Genomic DNA, 27,194 nt, shown 5'->3' with positions numbered 1-27,194 from the left:
AGTCAGGACATCCTTCCTCTGATAAGCAGACAAAACAGCAATCAATCCTCCAGGAGAGCCTGATGTCAGTGGTTGGGAAGCTACTAGAGAAGATACTGAGGAATAGAATCTATTCCCATTTGGAAGAAAATGGGCTTATCAGTGATAGACAACATGGTTTTGTACAGGGAAGGTCATGTCCTATCAACTTAATAGAATTCTTTGAGGACATGACAAAGTTGATTGATGCGGGAAAGGCTGCAGATGTTATATACATGGACTTCAGTAAGGCATTTGATAAGGTTCCCCATGGCAGGCTGATGGAGAAAGTGAAGTCACATGGGGTCCAGGGTGTGCTATTTAGATGGATAAAAAAACTGGCTAGGCGACAGGAGGCAGAGAGTAGTAGTAGAAGGGTGTTTCTGAAATTGGAGACCTGTGACTAGTGGTGTCCCACACGGATTTGTGCTGGGACCACTGTTGTTTGTGATATATGTAAATGATTTGGAGGAAGGTGTAGGTGGTCTGATCAGCAAGTTTGCAGATGACACTACGATTGGTGGAGTAGCAGATAGTGAGGGGGACTGTCAGAGATTACAGCAGAATATAGATAGGCTGGAGAGTTGGGCAGATAAATGGCAGATGGAGTTCAATCCGGGCAAATGTGAGGTGATGTATTTTGGAAGATCTAATTCAAGGGCGAACTATACAGTAAATGGAAAAGTCCTAGGGAAAATTGATGAACAGGGAGATCTGGGTGTTCAGGTCCATTGTTCAATGAAGGTGGCAGCACAATTACAGCAGAGGAACACGCCCTTCTGCCCTCCAAGCCTGCGCCGATCAAGATCCTCTGTCTAACCTGTCATCTATTTTCTAACGGTCTGTGTCCATGTGCTCCCTGCCCATCCATGTACCTGTCCAAATATATGTTAAAAGACGCTAACGTGTCTGCTTCTACCACCTCTGCTGGCAACGCGTTCCAGGCACCCACCACCCTCTGTGTAAAGAACTTTCCACGCATATCTCCCTTAAACTTTCCTCCTCTCACTTTGACCTCATGACCCCTCAGAATTGAGTCCCTCACTCTGGGAAAAAGCTTCTTGCTATCCACCCTGTCTATACCCCTCACAATTTTGTAGACCTCAATCAGGTCCCCCCTCAATCTCTGTCTTTCTAACGAAAATAATCCTAATCTACTCAACCTCTCTTCATAGCTAGCATCCTCCATACCAGGCAACATGCAGGGGAACCTCCTCTGCACCGTCTCCAAAGGATCCACATCCTTTTGGTAATGTGGCAACCAGAACTGTACACAGTACTCCAAATGTGGCCGAACCAAAGTCCTATACAACTGCAACATGACGTACTGTGTGGCTATTATCAAGGAGTTACGGACTTGAGCCCCAAAAATCTTCTGGGCGTTAATGCTGTTCAGAATCCTGCCATTAACTATATTCTCTTCCATAGCATTTGACCTCCAAAGTGCAGCACCTCACAGTTACACAGATTAAACTCCATCTGCCATTTTTCTGCCCATATCTCTAACTCATCCATATCTTGCTGTATCTTTTGACAATCTTGTACACTACCCATAACTCCAACGATCCTTGTATTATCTGCAAACTTACTAACCTACCCTCTACGTTTTCATCTAATCATTTCTACATATTATAAACAGCAGAGGTCCTAGTGCAGATCCCTGCAGAACACTAGTTATGGACTGCCAGCCTGAAAAACACCTTTTCACCAATACCTGCTGTCTGCTATGGGCTAACCAATTCTGAATCTACATGGTCAAGTCACCACAGATCCCATGCATCTTAATCTTCTGCATGAGCCTACCAGGAGGGACCTTATTAAAAACCTTACTAAAATCCTTTTAAACAACATCCACTGCTCTACCCTCATCGATCACCTTCGTCACTGCCGCGAAAAATTTAACCAAGTTTGGAAGACATGACCTGCGCTGCAGAAAGCCATGCTGGCTGTCCCTAGTTAGGCCATGCCTTTCCAAATGTGTGTAAATCCTATCCCTAAAAATACTCTTCAACAGCTTCCCAAGCGCCAGTGTGAAACTCACTGGTCTGTAGTTTCCTGGATTATCCCTGTTTCCCTTTTTGAAGAGAGTAACAACATCAACTATTTGCCAGTCCTCTCGGACCTCTCCAGTGGCTAATGATGATACAAAGATTTTGGTAAGGGCCCCAGCAATCTCCTCTCTTGCCTCTCTCAACAACCTGGTGTAGATACCATTGCACCTGGCGACTGATCTACCATAATGCCTTCAAGAGATCTAACACCATGTCTTTCTTGATCTCAAATTGCCCTGGCATATTAGCATGCTCCATACAAATCTCACTATGCTCTATATCCTTTTCCTGGGTGAATACTGATACAAAGTACTCATTTTGGATTTCAAAAATATTCTCTGCCTCTAAGACTCGCTCCTTTATCTAGTGGACCTACCTTCTTCCTAGTTATCATCTTGTTTTTAATATATCTATGGAATGTCTTGGGATTCTCTTTAACCCTACTTACTAAGGTAATTTCATGGCCCCCTCTTGCTGTCCTAATTCCCTGCTTGAGTACTTTCTGCTTTCTTTACATTCCTCACAGACCCTGTCTGATTTTAGCTTCTTAAACCTTACACATGCTTCTTTTTTAAATCCTGAAACCTTCCTGAAGGTTTAAGTAAACTACATCCACTGGCTCCCCATTATCAACTCCACTGCTTACATCCTCAAAAAATTCTAGTAGATTTGTCAAGCATGATTTCCCCTTATGTAAATTTACACAGACTTCACCTGATGCAAGCTTGTGTTTTCATCAGCAATATGTTTTTCCCAGGGCAGAAATGGCTAGCACGAGGGGTCATAGTTTTAAGCTGGTTGGTGGAAAGTATAGAGGGGATGTCAGAGGCAGGTTCTTTACGCAGAGAGTTGTGAGAGCATGGAATGCGTTGCCAGCAGCAGTTGTGGAAGCAAGGTCATTGGGGTCATTTAAGATACTGCTGGACATGTATATGGTCACAGAAATTTGAGGGTGCATACATGAGGATCAATGGTCGGCACAACATTGTGGGCTGAAGGGCCTGTTCTGTGCTGTTGTGTTCTATGTTCTATGTTCTATGTTCTATGTTATAATGTGAAAGTAGTTCTGGACTTATCGTCATCAGAATGTTTGTTCTACAGGAATAAGTGCAGGCAGCCAAATGTATAAAAGTGCTGCAAGGATCTCTGAAAACTTTGCAAACAGCTTCGATCAAGGTAGAATGTTGAGGGGAAGCTCTTTGTGGTGGGCATCATTTGACCATCTACTTTAACTTAACTTGAAGCCTTAGATTGTGAATTTGGTCAATTCTTCTGCTCATTTGGCAAAATGTTATCCCACTCCTCCCTGTGACTGTGGCTGATTTTCCTTATGTTGCAGGTGTACTTTGCAAAGAGAACAATTTATTTTCATCCACTTCCTATAGTTCAGTAATTAGATGAACAGTCACATTCTTCATCCTCACTGCAATATTCCGTCACCATCACTTCCTATTATCTATTTTTTTCTGTGAATAATAACAACGTTTTTAAAGCACAAATGGACCCTGTCAGGGGTCTGTGCACCAAATAAATTATACAACTGCAAATTTCCAGTGCCAGGTTAATTCCAAGATGGGAGCTGCTTGGCACTGAATAACATGGTTAATATTTGAAGATTCATTGGCATTGGACAACCTCAATATGTGAGAACTGATAGCTTATCAGGCTCGAGACATTTGACTCAGCTCAAATCACTACTTAACAATCTTCAGGGTCTTTTAAAAAGCCATCTATCTGAAATGCCCTTGTACTAAGATATCATTTTTTTCACATGACTTATTCTGGTTGTACATTTTGAAGGTGAATTTAAGCCAAAATATCAACATTCAACTTTTGCACTGTCAATATAAGCCTTAGAGGCCCTTTATGTTTTCTGACAGAGGTGCTGATGAGAGGACAACAGTTCTATTAGTTATGCTATTCAATTGCATTGTCTGACATTGACTTTGACAGCATAGAAACAGGCCATTCAGCTCCACTGGCAATATGTTAGTTTTATGCTCCATAGAAGCCTCCTGCCATCCCTCTTCAATTAATCCTGTCAACATAATCTTTCTAACAGAATCAGAATGAACATTTGGATTCACAAAACTGCATTTGTTGAATGTTTAGCCAATTACGAAAAGCCAAATGTGCATCTTTGCAGCAGATTATTGGAATTATCAAAGCTGGTGATGAAAATTCCAAACAATATTTACAGTAATTTTTTGCAGTAATTTCAAAAGTGTAACCTTTATATTTACTGCAATGCTCTAGTTCAAACATGTTGGGTCTTTGATGAACATCAATTAGCATTGTGTACAGATGATGCCAGATCATCTGAATTTAACAAATAATCACACATTTTCATAGGTGTAATATTCTCATCCACCAATTGGCTCCTCGTGTATTAATGGAAGGACTTGAAAGTAACACTGATTTAATTTCCAGCAGGGTGTCCTCATTATTATTCTATATGTGCACTAAGTTGACAGAACTTTGCATTAAACCTTTGTAGTTCTTTACATAATTATTGTAGCAGCTTTTCAGGTTGAAAGTATGCTTGGGAACAAAGAACTGAAAGCTAAGCTACATTAAGAAGAATCACTGACGATGAGTCTCTAGTGTCATATCTGTCAAGTACAGAATAAAGTCAATGAAGACAATTTTCATTATAGCATCAAAATTGCATTTTGTATGAAAATTAATGTTGTAGGTTTTTTTTAATCTTTAAAGTAAATAGGCAGCCGGTTCTCTTTTATGAAACAAAGAACAGGGTCTTCTTTTAAAGGTATAATAAACCATACATTTTCTTGTATCCATCTCAGAACACAAACAACATAAAAGAGATTGATTTGCCTGGTCCTGAACTTGAGCACAGCAAAAAATGGAAAAAGTGAGTTGTAGGAGAATGCATCTGTGGAAGAGTCTACCTAATATGCCATCCATTGAAACCAGTGGACAATAAATCAAATAAGCTCCGTTAGCAACATCAGATCTTTCTGGTTTTGCTGTTTCAATTGTTTCAGTAATCTTATTCACAGAATGTAGAAAATACGTATCAACATGTCTCCAGTAAGAAGGTGTGGGCGTGCTGACTGTTCATTTTGAATGAAATAGTTTTTTTTCCAAAATTACAGCAATGGCTGTTGTATACCTGGGTCTGAAAGGGTCTGATGGAGTGCCATAAGCACCACTCACTGTGATGGTGTTGTGAGGACTGGTGGAGACACTAAGGATGAATCTTGAAAGAGCCACACAGCCAGGGAGTGAATCTTATGGGGGTCTGAGTGATGAGGGCCATAGTGAGATCAATATCGGGAGAACACATTGTATCTTTCATGACAGTGCTGTGTCCACTGCTTTTTAATCATTTATATAAGTGATTTGGACGTGAACATAGAACGTATGGTTAGTAAATTTGCAGATGACACTAAAATTGCTGGTGTAGTGGACAGCCAAGAAGGTTACCTGAGAGTATAACGGGACCTTGATCAGATGGGATGATGGGCTGAGGAGTGGCTGATGGAGTTTAATTTGGATAAGTGTAAGGTGCTGCATTTTGGAAAGACAAATCAGGGCAGGACTTTTATACTTAGTGACGTCCTGGAGAGTGTTGTTGAACAAGGAGACCTTGGAGAGCAGATTCATCGTTCCTTGAAAGTCGATTCGCAGGTGGCTAGGATAGCAAAGGAGACATTTGGTGCATTTGCCTTTATTGGTCAGTGCATTGAGTATAGGAGTTGGGATGTCATGCTGCAACTGTGCAGGATATTGGTTAGGCCACTTTTGGAGTACTGCAAGTAATTCTGATCTCCTTGCTACATCAAAGATGTTGTGAAACTTGCAAGGGTTCAAAAAGGATTTGCAAGGATATTGCCAGGGTTGGAGAGTTTGAGCATTAAGGAGAGGCTGAATAAGTTGTGGTTGGCTTCCCTAGAGCGTCAGAAGCTGACTTATAGAAGTCATGAGGGGCGTATATATGGTGAATAGCCAAGGTCTTTCACCCAGGAGTCCAAAACTAGAGGGCATAGATTTAAGGTGAGAGAGGTAAGATTTAAAAGGGACCTAAGGGGCAATTTTTTTCATGCAGATGGTGGTGCATGTATGGAATGAGCTGCCAGAGAAAGTGTTAGAGTCTGGTACAATACATCATTTAAAAGGCATCTGGATGGGTATATGAATAGGAAGGGTTGAGAGGAAAATGGGCCAAATGCTGTCAAATGAGACCAGTTTACTCTAGGATATCTGGTCAGCATGGATTAGTTGGACTGAAGGGTCTGTTACCATGCTGTTACAGCTCTATGATTCTATGACTCTGTATGATGAAGAACAAGCCGCAAGGAACCTCAATGCTTCTCAGCGCAAAACAGTATCTTAGGCCATGATCTTCACGGCCACGAGCTGCACACAGAGGGGCCCTATAGGGCCAGTAGGGTTGGGGGTGGGGGTGTGTGTGGAAGATACTGCCAAAAGGTGTTGAGGAGTCAAGGCTGGTGGGAGAAACACCGACTTTTGTAGAGGCAGGAACAAGGATCACCACCATAATATCCACAAGGGGAGTATTGAGAACTAGGGTAGGCATCATTAAGGTGTAATGTTTAGGTGACAAGGAAGACTGCTGGAGGCAAAGCTCAATGTGGTGAATCTCCACTGGAGGATCAGCATGGGCTAAAGGGTAGTAGTAAAAGGTAAAACATAAAAGCTCTGGCAGAGCATCTGAGGACTGAGCACAGCCCAGTATTAATGGTGCCTACTGTGAGCTTTGTTCCTTGCCATCATTTGCCATTTCTAGATGCAAAATGCAATTGGAAAATAGTTGAGACAACACCAGGGTAGACAGCCAGTCAGTGTTACGTTGAACAATTATTTTCATCTGGACATAGGGTGACACATTATTGACAGATACTGAAGAGAGCAGGAACGGTATTTGTGATAATCATACACATAAATCAAGGGCAAAGAGACAGCAAGAACAGTGGATGCTGAAAGTCAGAGTCAGTACAGCGTGGAGCTGGAGGAACACAGCAGGTTAGGCAGCATCCGAGGAGCAGGGAAGTCGACATTTCACGTTGGGGCCCTTCATCAGGAAGGGGGAAGGGAATTAGGAATAAATAGGGGGGGGATCCTGGGCAAAGGTAGCTGGGGTGGTGATAGATGGATGCAAGTATGGAATTGTGGAGATTGGTCAGTGAGAAGGGTGAGGCAGATCGGTAAAAAGGAAGTGGACAGGTTGTGTCAGGTCAAAGAGGCAAGAATAAGAGGGAGAGCTGGTCATGGACGAGGCCAAGGGTGGCATATTTTGAAGCTGATGAATTCATTATTGAGATCATTGAGCTGTAAGCTCCAGAGGTGGAATATAAGGTGCTGTTCCTCCAGTTTGTCTTTGGCCTCATTTTGACATTGGAGGAGGCCCAGGATGGATAGGTTGCCAAAGGACTGGGACGGAGAGTTCAAATGGCTGGCAACTGAAAGGTATTGTTGATTGGAGCATACAGAGCGCAGATGTGTCAGGGATGCTATGATACATTTCTGGAGCAGGTGGAACTTGAAACTAGGATTCCTAGTTCAGAAGATAAGAACATAAAAACTAGGAGCAGCAGTCGGCAATTCAGCCCCCTCCAGCCTGCTCCACCATTTAACATGATCATGGCTGATCTCATCTCGGCCTTAACTCCACCTTTCTGCACATTCTCCATCATCGTTTAACATAATGCAAATTAAAAATCTGTTATCTCCTACATAAATTTACTCCACGTCCCAGCATTCACTGCACTCTGGGTTAGTGAATTCTGCATGACAATTTTAGAGAAGTAATTTCTTCTCATCTCTGTTTTCAATTTTTAATCCCTTATTCTAAAAGACCTCTCATTCCAGACTACACCTCAAGAGGAAACATCCCTTCTATCTCTACTTTGTCAATTACATTTAGCATTTGATATACTCAAGTTGATCTCCTTGTATTCTTTTCAAATCCAGAGAGTATAGGCCTAAGATGCTCAATCTCTCATTTTAAGACAAATCCTTCATTTCCGGAACCAAATGAGTGAATCTCCTGTGAAAAGCCTCAAGACAACTACATCTCTCCTCATGCGGGCCAAAATTGTATGCAATACTCCAAGTGTGGTCTCACTAATGCCTTGTACAGTTGAGGCAACATTTTCTTACTTTTATCCTCTACTCTTTTATCAATTAATGCCAATATTCTATGCACCTTCTTTATTACCTGATGCACCTGCATACTAGCTTTCTGCAATTCAGAAATAGGTACACTATCACTGCTCTATAAGATGAAGAAGGACCACAGATATTTTCCAAACAACATGTTCACAGATGTTGTTACATAACTCTGGAGCAGATGGGTCTTGAGCCTGGACTTCCCAGATCAGAGGTAGGTGTGCTACCACTGCAGCACAGAGCTGCTAACAGCTGAGAAGTATTTGCAATTGTAACAGCAGGGTAGCTTAGCAGATATTACTAATTAACCTGTTCAGAGATGTAAACATGCTGGACCTGAACCCAAACCTCTTGGCTTAGCAGTAGAGTCACTACCACTGTGATACAAGAGGACGGAGGACCCTACATAACCTTTTTTTTTATCAACCTGTTCAGGGATATTACACATTGCTGGAATAGGTGGCACTTGAACCTAAGCCTCCTGGCCCTGAGGTAGGGACACTTCCACTGTATCTCAACTGTACTACATAGTTTTAATCAACCTGTTCAGAGATGTTACTATGCACCTCTAGAACAGATTGGGCATGAAATTAGGCCTCCTGGCCTAGTGTCAAGAGCATGACCACGATGCCACAAGAGGACTCTATAGCATCAATGAATGTTAGAAGAACCTAACCTCAAAGGCAAGCTGACAGTGACAAGGAGTTTTTAAAAATAATTTATTTCTCCTGGCTCGATCTTATGTGTTTCTTAAAAATTACTTTGCCCATTGTGACTGCCAGCATGATCTCTTTTACTATTGAAAGCTAGGTTGCACATAGGCCTGGCAATGCTGAGCACAGCAAGCTAAATGGCCGAGCCAATGTCCTATACAGCCACAACATATTCCAATACTCAACATCTGTAATATTCAGAGTAAACTAATAGTCGGTTTCCCAAAAGCAGGTGTTTGGTCTCGCCTAAGTAAATGCAAGGGTTCTAACTCCCTGCTTAAGATGGCTGCCAGAGGCACCTCGACAGGTTTCAAGCAATTAGCATTTTCTGATACTGCTCAGCTATGAGGGAGTGATCAGCTCAGAAATTGGCACAAATGATGTCCCACTTCACTGTCAAGCTGTTTCAAAACAAAAGGTACAAACTCTGTTTTAAATTGACGTATTTTTTGGGAAATGACTCTGACTGATCTCGCTTTGGATCCTTTGCTCCAGTGGCACCAGGGCCATGGGTTGTCTGTGAATTATACCAGGGTCCTTTCCTTGATGTTAATGTAAGCCTTTTTGATGAACAAATGATCCCTTATACAAGGGAAGCCATTAGAGTGATAACCACTTCAATGCTTAAATCAATATGGTGTGAATGGAAATATTCTGCTCATTTAACAGCATATTTGTTTTTGACATCTAATAGTAATTGAAACTGTAACTCTGTCTAGGTGGATGAATAAAATCAACATTCAGAGAGACTAGAATTGACTATTTGACAATCAGTTAACTGCATATATTAACATTTCGAATAGCTTATTCGAATCCCTAAAGCAATGTCAAGTTAATTAGTTTTTGAACAGAAGTATTGGCTGCTTTCCCAAAGATACAGAGGGCCTATAAATCAGTAAGTTCTCAATCCCGGCTGAAGTTCCAAAATTAAACTTCCATCAAAGTCTATCACATACTCTCCTCATTCAACACAACTGGCCAACCATTTAAAAAAATGATGATAACTTTGATACCCTGTGACTCTATGACAAAATTAAAAAAGGTTAAGTGATTTGAGAGCCAATCAGTTGGCAGAAGCTTCAACTTTCTATGGGGGCACTCATCAAGATGTTGAGTATTGGAATTGGGAGGTTATGTTGTGGTTGTATAGGACATTGGTTAGGCCACTTTTGGAAAACTGTGAGCAATTCTGATCTCGCTCCCATAGGAAGGATTTGTAAAATTTGAAAGTGTTCAAAAAAGATTTACAAGAATATCGCCAGAGTTGGAGGGTTTGAAGCATATGGAGAGGCTGAATAGGCTGGGGCAATTTTCTTGAAAGCATTGGAGGCTGAGGGCTGGCCTTACAGAGGTTTATAAAATCATGAGGGGCATGGATAGAGTGAATAGTCAAGATCTGTCCCCCAGAGTGGGGGAGTCCAAAACTAGGGGGCACAGTTTAAGGTGAGAGGCAAAAGAATTTAAAAGCACCTAAAGAGCAACTTTTTCATGCAGAGGGTAGTGTGTGTATGGAATGAGCTGCCAGATGAAGTGGTGGAGGCTGGTACAACAACAACATTTAAAAGACATCTGGATGATAATTAAGTAGGCAGGGTTTAGAGGGATATGGATGAAATGCTGGCAAATAGGACTGGATTAATTTAGGTTATAAGGTTGACATGGTCGATTTGGACTGAAGGGTCGGTCCACATGCTGTACAGCTCTATGACCTTTTCACTCTAAGATCCAAAGCCTCAGTCTCAGTTTGGGCCCATTTCTTCTGGTGGGGAAGACAACATTCCTCTTTTCACCCATGTTTTCAACTAGAGGTAGATCCCAGACCAAGACTAAGACACAGTTTTACTTGGGAATCTTCTTCCTCATTGGGAGATGTTGTTTGGGAAATGGTAAATAGCTATCATCTCCAAACATAGCCTTGTAGATACATCAGAGGTGAGGATCTGGTATAGATTAATCTTGGCCTTCATTGCAAGTCTCTAATCTTAATATTGGTCAATTTATTGTAAGACTGAATTAGAAGGATTTTTGAGGCTGTTTTTATATACTCCAACTTGACTTTTGGTAAGAAAAAGCAAAATACAATGTTACTGTAGCAAGTTTGAATACTGAATGAGGTAAAGACAAAATTGTCCCTTTTGCTCATGCAGGAATTGTATCAAAACAGAGCTACAGACAGTGCACTTGAATTTTCTCTGATATGCTTCATGCATTGTTAACAAAATTAGATTGCTAAGATATCTTGAATGGTAAATGAGCAAGGGATAGATAAACCATATAAAAATAATGTGATGACTTCCATAAGTAGCTAAGTCTATTTCTAAAAGGATAAGTTCTGGTACTGGAGAGCTGGACTGGAATTACACAAAGTCAGATGCATGAAACTTCTGAGCAGCATTCAGGTTCTATGGGAAGTGTAAGAAACAACTTAAATTTTAAAAATGCTTGATTACTAAATAGACATAAGGGCTGGGTTTTCGCAGCATTGCAGAACTTTAAAATTGGTGTTTGTGTTGTAGATGAAGAGGTTCCTTCCCATTTTCCAACAGGTAGAATTTTTTGCAAGCACAAGGAAGGGCAAGATGTGAGCCACAAGAGGTGGGAAACCTGAAAGCAACAAGGTCAACTGAACTTGTTACTAAATTCAAACAGTCCCCATTTTAGCTGGTCAAAGAATTTCAACTGGCAACATAAGTATTACAGATGGAAGAAGTACAGGCCTACACTCTTGAAGAATGGATGCCGTCTATAAAAGTGTCACAATCTTAAGCTTTCTCTAAAATTCTTTTGTTTTAAAACATCAAAAATTACAGGCAGAGATGATCAATGACATTTAGAAAAATTCTACTGAAACGGTTTTGATTATTTGGTGCAGTTTAGGGAAAAAAAGGCTGTGCAGTTTCATTGAAGATCTTGACATTTCCACAAGGTCTATTGTTCTGTCATAGTCAACAATTGATTGTATTTTGAAAGACATAATCAATTCAGTTCGCGTTCTGTGTTCCCAATTTAACTGATAGTTTAAAGAGGTTTTTAAAGAATTAGCTATTTTGTGGAGATCAAACAGAAATTTGAAAGAATTTTAAATTTTGAATGTATATCTTAAACAGGAAGGCTTTTTTTAAAATCAGATAACTAGAAGTGATAGCTGTATTAGATTTTTGGAAGGTTTTATTTTCTCCGTGTGACTTCTGAGATCTACCGATGGTGAATACAGGGCCACTTACTTTGAAACCAATGAGAGATGTGAATGGTAAAGACCCAAGATCTAACCGCATCTAAAGCAAATAGGACAATGTCCCAAAGAGCTGAAGCAGGGCTTCAAATCAAGCTGGTTTGGCACTTGCCCACCCAACTTCCGCCTACAATTGCTCCTGGGATTGGCCTGAATCAATTCTCCCTGAAATGAACATTAGGATTATTGGGACCAGTTAAACTAAGGTATGCCTGCCGGGCCCAGATATTTCCCAACTCGAGCTACCCACCTCAGAACTGAAATTATTAAGCAGTAGACATGAATAGATGATTAGAAGATTTATTAGATTGAGTCACCAGTAGCAGCATTTTTGGAAGGCTAAAAGACGAGGCACATCTGCTAAAAGAACCACACAGATGAAGGTGGAGCCATTAGAATGAGTTGCTGGAATGTGTAGCTGTTATGGCTAGATGGAGTCAGTGTGTTACGGAGAAGGGGAAAGTCGAACCCTCCTGATTGACAAACTGAGTCACAAGCCCCAACCTGTCATGGTGGGTAACAAAGGTCCCCTTCTCATAATTAAACCCAAAACAGCTGGAGAAGCTTGCCTCAGATTAATAACCTGTTAAAAGAGTGGTTAAATGACAGTAATAATTTAATTATTCAATTCTGACAGTGAACAAATTTAGAGACTTACTAACAGACCGAGTAATTCCCCACCCCCACCCCACCCTCCCAAACTATTAACTACTCCCTAACTGGCCTAAGTTCTGCTGGAGTGCTGTTCAAATAAACACAATATCTCATTTATATAAATCCAATTAAAAGACAACAATAAATTAAAAATTAATCTCTTCAAATTTGCACAGACTGTGCCTTCTTTGTTACACCACAAATGCCTTTCATCTGCTGATTCTGCTGTCAGGGATGTTTTTCTCTGAATTTTTTTCAGTGAGAACTTTAAGCTAAAATACTATGGTATCCTTTTCGGGTAGATAGTGCTTTCTTACAGTGGTCAGTGATTTCTTATGAGAGCTCAGGGCTTATTTTTCAGATGGTGGGCTTTCTTTTCCCTCAGATGACAGTTGGGTCTCTCTAGATTTTCAAAAATCCTCTTCTTATATACCACTACCCTCGATGACAAATCCATTTTTATAATATTATTGGTTTCAATTCGTTTCCTGTATCCAGGTGCTTGGTTTCAATCAAATGGCTAAATTCAAACTTGCTGTCTCGAGTCCAAAACCGAACTGCTGTTTGGCCTGCCAAATGTAAGTCCTTTTGACACATTTGTTTCAATTTTGGTGCTCTCTGTATAGGGTATTAGGGACACCTGTACTTATATAGGACATAACTGAGGATGGGTAAAATGTATGGCACAGTGGCTAAACAGCAACTAGGCTGAGAGAATCGGGCTGTATGTGCAATAGAGTGACAGCCTTGCTAGCTATGTTTCATGGTCAGTGTGGCTTTATGGCTATTATCCCATTATCCTGCCAGTCAGGCCAGTGCCAGGTTGTCAATGCTTGACTGGGTACACTGCAGCCTCTCAAAGATGGTGCGGGCAGAAGGGATGCCAGTCTTTCAGCCAATACCCTGTGAGTGACAAATTTTCTTGGGGACAATGCATGGCAAGGTCGGAATAGAATTGGATGTGAGAGATACTGTAGGGATGGGGCAAATCGTTAATGAGCTGCAACTGGCAAGATGGATCAACAAGTCACTATATGGTTCACAGCAATAATGCCTCCAAAAATCAACACTAGTCCCCTTAGCTGAAAAAAACAAGAGACAGTCCCTGAAAACTCCAACCCACCATTCATGATTTTGCCTTCAGTAAATTATGTTCCAGTTTCTGGAATTGCATTCCTATACATCTATGCCTCCCTAACCAGAATTCAATAAAACTTAATGCTTTGAACTCGATTCCCAGTGGTAATGCCAGCTATGAGGTGCTTGCCTTTGAGAATTTAGAGTAGGAAATCAAGACTCAAAAAGCTTACAAGATCACTAGTTTTGAAACTGAATGTGCTTAGTCTACCTCAACTTACTCTGGAAAGACAGAATATCTCAGGTTCAAGAAGCCATTTCACATGCTAAAATGCATTTACTACGTAAGTGGCATTTTCCACTAATGGGAAGTTATCAACCCACTGACTCCTCCGGATACAACGCATCATCCTCCGACACTTCTGCCATCTACAATCCAACCCCACCACCCAAGACATTTTTCCATCCCCGCCCTTGTCTGCCTTCCGGAGAGACCACTCTCTCCGTGTCTCCCTTGTTCGCTCCACACTGCCCTCCAACCCCACCACACCCGGCACCTTCCCCTGCAATCGCAGGAAGTGCTACACTTGCCCCCACACCTCCTCCCTCACCCCTATCCCAGACCCCAAGATGACTTTCCATATTAAGCTGAGGTTCACCTGCACATCTGCCAATGTGGTATACTGTATCCACTGTACCCGATGTGGCTTCCTCTACATTGGGGAAACCAAGCGGAGGCTTGGGGACCGCTTTGCAGAACACCTCCGCTCGCTTCGCAATAAACAACAGCACCTCCCAGTCACGAACCATTTTAACTCCCCCTCCCATTCTTTAGATGACATGTCCATCATGGGCCTCCTGCAGTGCCATAATGATGCCACCCGAAGGTTGCAGGAACAGCAACTCATATTCCGCCTGGGAACCCTGCAGCCCAATGGTATCAATGTGGACTTCACCAGCTTCAAAATCTCCCCTTCCCCCACCGCATCCCAAAACCAGCCCAGTTCGTCCCCTCCCCCCACTGCACCACACAACCAGCCCAGCTCTTCCTCTCCCCGCACTGCATCCCAAAACCAGCCCAGCCTGTCTCTGCCTCCCTAACCTGTTCTTCCTCTCACCCATCCCTTCCTCCCACCCCAAGCCGCACCTCCATTTCCTACCTACTAACCTCATCCCACCTCCTTGACTTGTCCATCTTCCTGGACTGACCTATCCCCTCCCTACCTCCCCACCTATACTCTCCTCTCCACCTATCTTCTTTTCTCTCCATCTTCGGTCCGCCTCCCCCTCTCTCCCTATTTATTCCAGAACCCTCACCCCATCCCCCTCTCTGATGAAGGGTCTAGGAACGAAACGTCAGCTTTTGTGCTCCTGAGATGCTGCTGGGCCTTCTGTGTTCATCCAGCCTCACATTTTAATATCTTGGATTCTCCAGCATCTGCAGTTCCCATTATCACTAACCCATGGAGTCATTCTATCCACCTTTCAACTGAATGACATTCTGGATGAATTTCAGTGTCAGCCTACTACCAGGTACATAGAGTAAAAGTTCTAGAGACTGGCTGATCAAATCATATTGCTTGTTCCTTTAATTGTTTGTAATTGCTTGTACCAACCACAGTAATCACTCAGTCTATACTTGCAACACCATAAACAAAGTGTCTACTGTTAGGTATGCTTCTGTAATTGAGTAGCACATGATGAATACTCCTAGGTGTGCAAATAGCTGCACTAACAAGCAATTTAAAATAATAAATCAAGCTCACAACTAACTTAATGTATATTTGTGAAAGGTGACATGACTTAGACCACAAGGTATTGGAGTAGAATTAGGCCATTCGGCACATGGAGTCTTCTCCACCATTCAATCATGAACGAAGCATTTCTTAATATCATTCTCGTGCCTCCTTTCTGTAATCTTTGATTCCTTTCCTACTAAAGGACCTATCTATCTCTGTTTTAAATATACTCAATGACTGGTTGACCTTCAACAGTAATGAGTTCCACAGATTAACCACCCTCTGGGTGAAGAAATTTCTCCTCATCTCAGTTCAATGCAGGAATCCATTCTCTGCTAACAAAAGGAACATGTTCAAACCTTGTGCCTTTTTTGTATTATTCAGGAGTTTAGGAATCCTATTGCTGTGTTAATTTTTCAATGTCAATGCCTACTGAGTTAGGTTGCCAATCAACCAGTGCCATTCCCCAATAATGCAAATCCTTGAAACTGTTTCAAATTTATCATGTTGCATTTGATCGATAAGCAATAGACAAAAAGTTTTGCCAATTGGTCTCTTTTTGCTACTTTTGCAATTCTGTACTGTTAAGCAAATGTTAGACAATTACATGATCATTTTGATTTTGAATGCAACGTGCATGACCCATTTATTGTGCATGGGCATTTCTTGTTGAGAAGAGAAAAAATGGAATGGATGACACCACATGATCATTATTCTTTCAAGTAACTATACGTGCCCATACTTAAGTGGCTGCTTCTAATAATGAATTGGGCACAAAGTTTGGAAGAAATCTAGAAAGTTCTTTCCCAATGTTCAATCTTCAAACAGCTGTATATTATCATAAATTCTGCTTAATAAAAACAGAAGAAACTGCGGAAGCTGTAAATCAGAAACAAAAACAAAGTTGCTGGAAAAGCTCAGCAGGTTTGGCAGCATCTGAGAAGGAGAAAACAGAGTTAACATTTCGAGTCTGGTGACCCTTCCTCCAGAACTGATGGTAGCTGGGAAAACGCCAGTTTATATTGCAGAAAATAGGGAGGTGGGTGGGGTAGGGAGTAAATGATAGAACTGAGCCCAAACAGAGAGAAAGGCAGTTGGACAGACAAAGGAATTGCTAACCATCAGGCTGGGAGTGTGAATAGTTGTTAATGGGGACTGTTAGTGACTACAACAGGAGGTGTGTAACGACAGGCTATGTGGTAACAAGGCTTGGTGTGTGGGGTGGGGGAGCTGGGACATGGGAGAGTTTAGGTCCTAAATTTATTGAACTCAATATTGAGTCCGGAGGGCTGTAGAATCGCCAATCGGAAAATGAGGTATTGTTCCTCCAGCTTGCGTTGGGCTTCACTGGAGCACTGTGGCAAGCGAGAGACAGAGATGGTGGCCAGGGAGCAGGATGGCACATTGAAGTGGCAGGCACCAGGTAGTTCATGGTCTTTTTTTGCAAGCAGAAAAGTCTATGCTTCGTTTCCCCAATGTAGAGGAGACCACATCAAGAGCAGCAAATGCAGTAGACAAGCTTCTGGGAAGTGCAGGTGAACATAGACCACAGAAGAGTGCAGCACAGTACAAACCCTTTGGCCTACAACATTGTGCCAAACTTTTACCCTAATCCTAAGGTCTATCTAACCTCCATCGCTACCTTATACCATCATCCATATGTCTATCTAACTGCTGCTCAAATGCCCCTAATGAGGCCAACTCCACGACCCTCTCTGGCAATGCATTCCATGCCCTGACCACTCTCTGAGTAAAGAACCTACCTCTTACATCTCCCCTATATTTAGCTCCACTCACTTTAAAACTATGTCTCCTTGTAATAGTTACCTCCATCCAAGGAACAAGTCTTTGGCTGTCCACTCTATCATTTTGTACACCTCTATCAAGTCACCTCTCATCCTTCATTGTTCTAGAAAGAAAAACTCTACCGCTCTCAACCTTTCCTCGTAAGGCCTTCCCTCCATTCCAGGCAAAATCCTGGTAAATCTCCTCTGCACCTTTTCCAACGCTTCCACACATTTCCCACAACAAGGCAACAAGAACTGGACACAATACTCCAGTGTGGCCAAACCAGGCCTTTCTATAGTTGGAGCATAGCTTCATGGCTATTGAACTCAATCCCTCTATTAATGAAAGCTAATACACCATTCGCCTTCTAAACAACTCTATCCACATGGGTAGCAGCTTTCTGCACAATGTTATTGATCAAGCAAATAGTGGAACATTAGATTCTAATGTGTCTGCAGATTTTCTAACCAAATGTTGAAAATTATATTGTTTACAGCCATTAACGTTCCTGTAATATTTTGGTGTAGGTTTATAATTATTCATAAATGCAAATGTTTTAATTAATCCCACAGCAGTTAAAAATACCTTGTTTCAACAAGAGTAAATTTCATCACATATGTTTCTTTTCAAAAGCAAACAACATTTGAAAATGGAAAGAAGCGAAGGCAATTCAGGCCACTGAACTTGCTCAGCCAATCAAAATGTTTGTAGTTGATGCTCTTTGCACTGCCATGTTCTAGTTTGTAATCCATATCCAGATGCTGGGAGTCTGAAACAAACAGCAAGAATGATGGAGAAACTCAGCAGGTCTGGCAGCATCTATGGAGACAGAAACAAAGTTAACGTTTCGAGTCCAGTATGACTCAAAGGAGTACAGGACAGGAATAATCCATTTGGCCCACTAAGACTACATCAACACATGATGCCTTCCTAAATTAAAATCTTTTTGCCCCCACATAGTCTGTCTTCCTCAGTTCCCTACTAATTCATGTATCGTTCAAAATGCCTGTTCAACATTGCTATTGTATTTGCTTCTACAATAATCTCTGGCAGCATATTCCAGGCACTTACCACCTTCCATGTAAAAAAAAATTGGCTCTCACATCTCCTTTTAAATTTTCCACCTTTTGCCTTAAACCAAAGTCTGCAAGTCTTTGATATTGCGAGAAAGACTCCAACTATCCATACCTCTCATAATTTTGCAAATGTCTGAAAGGTTGCCCTCAGCCTCCAATAGTCACATGAAAATAAATCAAGTTGGTCTGAATCACTAATACCCTCCAAAAAGCAGGCAACATCCTGGCTTTTTCCGGCAACCTACTTACTCTAATGCTTCCACATCTTTTTAACAGTGTAACAACCAGAACTGTATGCAATATTCTGAATGTAACCTAATTAAAGTGCAATACAGGCGCAACATGACTTGCCAATTTTGTACTCTATGCCCCAACCGATGAAGGCAAGCATCTGACATTCTTTACCACCTTACTCATTTTGGGTTACAATTTTCAGGCAACTGTGGACCAGTACACTTAGGTCCCTGTGCATGTTATTGTTTCTAAGGTTTCTGTCATTTACCGTATACTTCACTCTTGCATTAGGCCTTCCAAAATGTATCACCTCAGACTTGTCCAGATTAAGATCCATCTGCCATGTCTCTGCCTAACTCTCCAGCCTATCAAAATGCTGCTGTATCCTCTGGCAATCCTCCTCACTATCTGCAGCTCCCCAATCTTTGTGCCATTCACAAACTTACTAATCAGGCCACCTACATTCTCCTCCAAATTATTCATATATATTACAAACAACAGGGTTACCATCACTGATCCCTATGGAACACTACTGGTCACAGATCTTCAGTCAGAAAAACACCCTTCCACCACAGCTCCCTGTCTTCTATGACCAAGCCAGTCCTGTATCCATTTGCAAACTCACCATGTGACTTCACCTTCTGTGTCAGCCTGCAATGAGGGATCTGGTCAAAGGCCTTGCTAAACTCCATGTTGACACTATCTACCATCCTGCCCTAATAAATCAACTTTGTTGCTTCTTAAAAACTCACTCAAATTTATGAGACATGACCTCCCCCACAAAAACCCATGCTGCCATCCTAGTAAGTCTCTATTTTTTTCCAAATGTGAGTAGATCCTATCCCTCAAAATCTTCTCCAGTAATTTCCCTGTCATTGATTTAAGGTTTACTGACCTGTAATTTCCCATATTATCCCAGTTGTCCTTCTTAAACAAAGGCACAACATTGGCTATTCTCCAGTCAGCTGGGACCTATCCTGTGACTAAACAGAATATAAAGATTTGGTACCAGAAATTTCCTCACCTGGGTCTCTCAGCATTTTGGGATAGATCCTATGAGGTCTTGGGGACTTGTCCACCTTATCCTTTTCAAAACATCCAACACCTCTTCTTTATATTGACATACACCAGAACATCAACAGACCAGTCTCCTGACTCACTATCTACCACATCTTTCTCCTTTATGAATACAAATGAAAAGTATTCGGTAAGGTCCTCACTCACTTCTTGACCTGTCCGTCTTCCCTGGACTGACCTATCCCCTCCCTACCTCCCCACCTATACTCTCCTCTCCACCTATCTTCTTTTCTCTCCATCTTCGGTCCGCCTCCCCCTCTCTCCCTATTTATTCCAGAACCCTCACCCCATCCCCCTCTCTGATGAAGGGTCTAGGCCCGAAACGTCAGCTTTTGTGCTCCTGAGATGCTGCTGGGCCTGCTGTGTTCATCCAGCCTCACATTTCATTATCTTGGATTCTCCAGCATCTGCAGTTCCCATTATCACTCCTCACTCACTTCCTCTAGTTCCATGCATAAATTCTCTTCTTTATTCTTGAGTGAATCTACCCGTTCCCTAGCTACATTTTTGCTCCTTATGTATGTTTAAAACAGCTTTGAATTTTTCATAACCCTATTTGCCAAGGATATTTCATGGCCTCTTTTGCCCTCCTAACTTCTAGTTTAAGTTCTTTCCTGCTTTCTTGATATTCTTTGAGGACTCTGGCTTCAGTTTCTTAAATTGCCTTCTTTTCAGTTTTGACAAAGCTTACAATTTATCTTGACATCCAAGGTTCCTGAATTTTGCTATCCTTTATCTTACTTTTCATAGGAACATACTAGTCCAGAACTTTAATCAACTGACAGTAAAAGACTCCCTCCATGATAGATGTGGACTTATCCTCCAACAGCCACCCACAATCTATGCTCCCCAGTTCCTGCCTAATATTATCGGAGTTAGCTTCCCCCAATTTAGAACTTCCAATGTCTACTCTTATCCTTATTGATAAGTAACTTAAAACTTATGGAAACATGGTCACTGCTCCCGAAATGCTCCACCACTGAAACTTGGATCACTTAGCCATGTTCATTCCCTTATACCAGATTTAGCCTGGCCACTCCCCCAGCTGGGATATTTATATATTACTTCAAGAAGCCCTGCAGGATGCACCTAACAGCTCTTAGTAAATGTGATCAGACATAATGGGAACTGCAGATGCTAGAGAATCCGAGATAACAAAGTGTGAAGCTGGATAAACACAGCAGGCCAAGCAGCATTAAGGGTCTAGGGCCGAAACGACAGCTTTTGAGCTCCTAAGATGCTACTTGGCCTGCTGTGTTCATCCAGCTTCACACTTTGTTAGCTCTTGGTAAATGCTGCCAGTCCTGCTGAGTTTCTCCAGTATTTTTGCTCTTTGTTTCAGATTCCCAGCATCCACAGGGTGCTGCTCTTATTCTTTTTTTTAATCACACTCGTTGCTCCTTTTCTAGACGTCGGACTGCCATTTAATTCCCAGGACTGTAAAACGGTTTATATAAGCTTCGTTACTGATTATACACTTTTGACACCAACATTGCCAGCGGTCAGTGTAGATTCATTCCCGACCCCCAACTCTGAGCCTGAACGAGAGACGCTGCTGACATGAAAGTTGCACAAATCATTCATTTTCAAACCTACCGCTTTTCCCAACCCCACCAGCGCCAAGCATCACGATTTTATATTCTCTCAGTCCGCTTGAAGGAACGCTGCAGCTGCGGTTCAAGTCATTTTCGCCGTCCATCGTGATTCAGTTTACCCAAAGGAGGCAAAGGGGAATGCAAAAGGTAACGAAAAAAATACAAGACAAATAAAAGCGGCGTGCTGATGAAATCTTCTTTAGCTACAGACTACATGACGGTGGCAGGAACTGCATACGGTGTGAGTGAGCGAGTGAGTGCATGTTATTTGCCAGCTCATGTCTCCCAGGAACCAGCAACTTTACCTGTAGAGAGATGATGGGAGAGGCTTCGCAGTGACGTTAAAATTGTACCAGATCTGTATCAATTGTATCAGCTCTCTGATGAAGGGTCTAGGCCCGAAACGTCAGCTTTTGTGCTCCTGAGATGCCGCTTTGCCTGCTGTGTTCATCCAGCTCCATACTTCATTAACTTACCTGTAGAGCTCCCGATTGAAGCTGAAAGCTATTGCAGCGCAAAAGGTTGGGGCATGTGCATCACTTTGAAAACTAAGGAACCCAAAAGTCCTGTGCATGTAAATTTGATGCACAACAGAAATAGACCCCTTGGTACCACGGGTGAGAGGCACGACTAATTAAATAAAAAGTTTTTTTCTCTAGTAAATGTTCAGCAGGTCTGGTATCATTTGTGGAGAAACAGTTAAGTTTCAGTCGACCCACTTTCTTCAAAACTGAGAAAAGTTAGAAATGTAACAAGCTTTAAGCAAGTGCAGGGGAAGTGGGTGAAGGGAGTGGGTGGGGGGAGGGGGGGGGTGGAGAAATGGCCAGATCTATGGTTGGGGGGGAGCCTAGTGAATGAATGGATTTAGTTGAAAATGGGAGACTGAATGGATAAATATTAAGGAATAACCGAAAGGTTAATTTCTATCGAAAGTTTAGTCTTGTTCTTTAATTTAGCCATCACTAAAAGATGTACTTTTCATTGGGTTCAGTTTAATTCCTCAATGATGGAAGAGCCCAGCACTTCAGTGCAAAACATGCGGCGGAAGCTTTCACAGCAACCTTAAGCCAGAAGTGTGCAGCAGATGAGACTTCCTCCAGTGGTCCCCAGCAATGACAGAAACTAGCCTTCAGACAATTTGATGAACTCTACATGATATTAAGAAGTGGTTAGAGGCACTGGACGCTGTAAATGCTTTGGGCACTGATGACACGCAGCAATAGCACAGAAGATTTGTGCTCCAGAACTTGCCACTCCCCTCGCCAAGCTATTCCAGTACACTTGCAACAGTGGCATCCACCCGACATTGTGGAAAATTGCCCAGATATGCCCTGTACGCAAAAAGCAGGACAAATCCAACCCAGCCACTTACTGCCCCATCAGTCTACTCTCAATCATCAATAAAGAGATGGAAGGTGCCATCAACAGTGCTATCAAGCAGCACCTGCTCAACAATAACTCACTCTGCGATGCCCAGTTTGGGTTCTGCCAGGGCCATTCAGCGTCTGTCATCATTACAGCCTGATTCAAACGTGGACAAAAAAGCTGAATCCCAGAGGTGAGGTGGCATTGACAGCCCATGACATCAAGGCTGGATTCAACAAGTGTAGCATCAAGGAGCCCTAGCAAAACTGGAAACAACGGGTATCAGGGTACAAACTCTCTGCTGGTTGGAGTCATACCTGGCACAAAGGAAGATGTTCGTGGTGGTTGGATTTCAATCATCTCACCTCTGCAGGAATTCTCAGAGTAGTGTCAGCCATCTTCAGCTGCTTTATCTCTGACCTTCCCTCCATTATGAGGTCAGAAGTGGGGATGATTTTTGATGATTGTGCAATGATCAGCACCATTTGCCACTCCTTGGATATTGAAGAAGTCCATTTACAAATGCAGCAAGATCTGGACAACATCCAGGTTTGGGCTGACAAGTAACATTCCTGTCACACAAATGCCAAGCAATGACCATCTCCAAGAAGAGACCGTCTCTGAATTCTCCCACTATCAACATCCTGGCGGTTTTCATTGATCAGAAACTCCACTTGACTCGTCACCTAAGAGGTATAACAGTAGCTCGGAACACTGCGGTGAGTAACTCGTGCCCTGCCTCCCCAAAGCTGGTCCACTATCAATAAGGCAGAAATCAGGAATGTGATGGAATGCTCCCCACTTGCCTGAATGTTGCTCCATCAACAATCAAGAAGCTTGACACAAGGCTAGCCACTCAATTGGCACATCCATAAGCATCCTCTCCCTGCAGCAGTGTGCACTATCTACAAGATGTATTGCAGAAATTCATCAAAGATCCTCAGACAGTACCTTCCAAACCCACAACGACTTCCATCTAGAAGGACAGTGGCAGCAGATACATAGAAACTCCATCATCTGCAAGTTCCTCTTCAAGCCACTCACCATCCTGACTTGCAAGTATATCACCATTCCTTCACTATCAGTAGGCCAAAATCCTGGAATTTCTTCCTTTATGACTTTTTGGGTCAACCCACAGCATGTGGAATAAAATGAATTTTTACAATTATAAAAACTGGAATTAAATGAGGGAGGGAGCAGTGGGTGGAGTGATCAGTGCATCTTTTTCTCTCATTGGTGGGTACTTGTGCTCTTTCATGGCCAATTGAGATCTGAGGGAATTTGTGGCATAACAAGAAAGAGAAACTGTTGTGGGAGGACGCTGAGACTGAGCAAGAAGTGAAAATCAAGGCAGAGGCTCACCTGGATGCTCAAAGAGAGAGAGGCCAGTGGGAGAGGAGACTTGAGGATCAGAAACAATAGAAAAATAAAGTGACATTGCAGGAAAGGTCATGAGTCATTTGTTGGCTAGTAATTCCTAATGTGAATACTTATTCTAAATTGCTTTCAGATTAAAGATAAATTGAAGAAATATTTTACAAATTAAAACCTAAAGACCAGTAGGAAATTTAAAAATACAACTTAAAAACTAATTTGGAGATGCAAAAGCCCATCCAAATAGGGCGAGCAAAACAAGAAATGGTAGGGGATTGTATAGTTAGGAGGACAGATAGCATCCTTTGTAAATATTTGGCATGGTTTGTTGCCTGCCTGGTACTAAGGACATTCAAATTGGCTTGAAAGGATTTAGAGTGGGAAGGATAGGATCCATTTGTTATGGCCCATGTTGGGACTAACAGTATAGGCAACAGGTCTTGTTTGAGAAATATCAGGGATTCGGAACAAAATTAAAATAAAGGACCTAAAGGTTATAATCTCTGAATTAGTAACTAAACCTAGTTCAAATCAGCAGAGAAGTAAGAAAATTAGGAAAGTGAAGAAGTGACTAAAGGAGTAGTGCAGTTTGCAGTGGCTGTGGGGGGCGGGGTTCCATTAGTATCAGTATTGGCACAGGAAGAAACTGTACAGTCGGGACACGCTCCACCTGAACCAAACTGGGTACAGGGTCCCAGTTGAAAGGCTAAAAATGATGGTCACAAGAATTTTGAACAATTTAAAGTGGGGAAGGTCTCAGGAGAGCAAGTTATCGGACAGAGAGTGGGGAAGGGTCAGGAATCTAACTTTAGGCATAGCAAATTAGAAAACAACAATGAGAAGTGGGCAGTCAGTGCAGGACTGATGGTGTTGTACTTTGAAATAAGGTAAATGAGCTTGTAGTGCAGTATTTGAAATTGGCAGTCTGATATTTTGGGTCTCACATCTTTTTCTCTCATTGGTGGGTACTTGTGCTCTTTCATGGCCAATTAAGATCTGAGGGAATTTGTGGCATAACAAGAAAGAGAAACTGTTGTGGGAGGACGCTGAGACTGAGCAAGAAGTGAAAATCAAGGCAGTGGCTTGAGGTTATCACACAGCTGCAAGAAGATCAGTGCTGGGAATTAAAAATCCAAGAATATGCATCCTATCAAAAGAACAGGCAGATGGACAGAGGGGCAGGGTTGTTTTGATAGTAAGAAATGAAAGCTAATCGACAGCAAAAAGTGATATAGTCAGGAGTCACAGAATCTGTGTGGGTCGAGTTGAACTACAAAAGTAAAACAAAGACACTGATGGGAGTTGTGTTCAGGCCTCCGAGCATTAGTCAGGATGTGGGAATAAGATAAATCAGGAGGTAGAAAAGGCATGTAAGAAAGACACTATTACAGTAATCTTGGAGGACTTCAATATGCAAGTAAGCCTAGGGAAATTGAGTTGTTAGTAGATCCCAAGGAAAGGAATTTGTGGAATGCCTACAAGAATTTTTTTTGGAGCAGCCGGTGGTAGAGCCCACAAGGGAACTTATTAGTCCTGGTTCAGGATGCTCTTCAGATTAACATGCAGGCTCAGGGGGCAGTTAAGAAGGCTAATGCAATTTTCGCATTCATTTCAAGAGAGGGAGAATACAAGAGCAGGAGTCTACTGCTCAGACTGTATAAGGCTGTGATCAGAATGCATTTGGAATACTGTGTGCAGTTTTGGGCCCTGTATCTATGGAAGCATGTGCTGGCATTGGAAGATGTCCAGAGGAGGTTTACAAGAATGATCCTGGGGATGAAGGGTTTGTCATTTATGGAGCAGTTATGGACTCTGGAACTGTACTCGGAGTTTAGAAGCATAAGGGAGAATGTCATTGAAACTTATAGAAAATTGAGAGGCCTGGATAGAGTGGACTGGTGAAGATGTTTCCAGTAGTAGAAGAGACTGAAGTCACAGCCTCAGTGTGAAGAGATGACACTTTAGAACTAAGATAAGGAGGATTTTCCTCAGCCAGAGCATGGTTAATCTGCAAAATGCATTGCTGCAGAATGTTGTAGAGGCTAAATCATTATCTTTAAGACAGAGATAAATGGATTTTTGATTATAGGGTCATAGAGATGTTTAACATGGAAACAGACTCTTCAATCCAATACATCCTTGCTAACTAGATATCTTAAATTAATCTTGTCGCTTTTGCAATCATTTGGCCCATATCCCTCTAACGGGCCTATTCATGTGCCCATCCAGATGCCTTTTAAATGTTGTAATTGTACCAGCCTTCATCACCTCCTCTAGCAGGTCAATCCATACACACACCACCACTGCATGAAAAGGTTGCTCCTTAGATCCCTTTTAAAACTTTCCCCGCTCACCTTAAATCTATGCCATCTTGTTTTGAACTCCCCCCGTCCTGAGGAAAAGGCCTTGGCTATTCACCCTATTCACGCGCCTCATGATTTTATAAACCTCTATAAGGTCACCCCCCACCATCTTCTGACACGTCGGAAAAAATAGCCCCAGCTTATTCAACCTCTCCCTACAGCTCAAACACTCCAGCCCTGGTAACATCCTTGTTAATCTTTCCTTGACCCTACCGTAACATGTTTCCTGTAGAAGGGAGTTAAGGGTTACAAGGAGAAGGCAAGAGAATGGGGTTAAGAAATATATCAGGCATGATCAAATAGTGGAGTAAACTCAAAGGGATGAATTATATTCTGATATTTTATAGTGGAATGGAAGCTTACATTGCAAAAGGTCAAAGAAGATGTTGTGGTAACTCGTAAAGATGCGGACTGAGAAATGGTGTGAATGACCAAAGTAAAATCATTAACAAATGCTGTCTGAAAACCGCAAACAGCACCTCTTCCTCCGCACCAAACACACAAAAGAGAAATGGGGACCGATTGGAAATGGTCAAACTCAGTATTGAACACGCAAGTCTGTAAAGTGTCTGCTTGAAAGACAAAGCGCTGTTCATCAAGCTTAGATTAAGCTTCACTGAGACAGCACAGGAGTTCAAGGACAGAGCATCCAGCTTGGGAGGAAGGTGGAGAATTTAAATGA

At 42.1% G+C, this 27,194-nt stretch overlaps 1 protein-coding gene and 1 long non-coding RNA gene across 2 annotated transcripts in view; one reads left to right on the top strand and one right to left on the bottom strand.

The window, feature by feature from the left end:
- The window catches only part of LOC125456145 (GTP-binding protein Rit2-like), a 297,799-nt gene extending 276,285 nt beyond the window's left edge, over window positions 1–21,514 (bottom strand). The window contains 1 exon segment of the mRNA XM_048538926.1: window positions 21,412–21,514. Coding sequence (XP_048394883.1) covers window positions 21,412–21,514 — 103 coding nt within the window.
- LOC125456150 (uncharacterized) overlaps window positions 21,445–27,194 on the top strand; it is a 72,221-nt gene continuing 66,471 nt past the window's right edge. Inside the window, exon 1 of the long non-coding RNA XR_007248401.1 lies at window positions 21,445–21,557. This is a non-coding gene — a long non-coding RNA (uncharacterized LOC125456150). The remainder of the gene's footprint in view (window positions 21,558–27,194) is intronic.

The sequence above is a fragment of the Stegostoma tigrinum genome, chromosome 1, assembly GCF_030684315.1.
Source record: "Stegostoma tigrinum isolate sSteTig4 chromosome 1, sSteTig4.hap1, whole genome shotgun sequence".
Classification (NCBI taxonomy): domain Eukaryota; kingdom Metazoa; phylum Chordata; class Chondrichthyes; order Orectolobiformes; family Stegostomatidae; genus Stegostoma; species Stegostoma tigrinum.
This window is presented reverse-complemented; position numbering and strand designations above follow the sequence as displayed.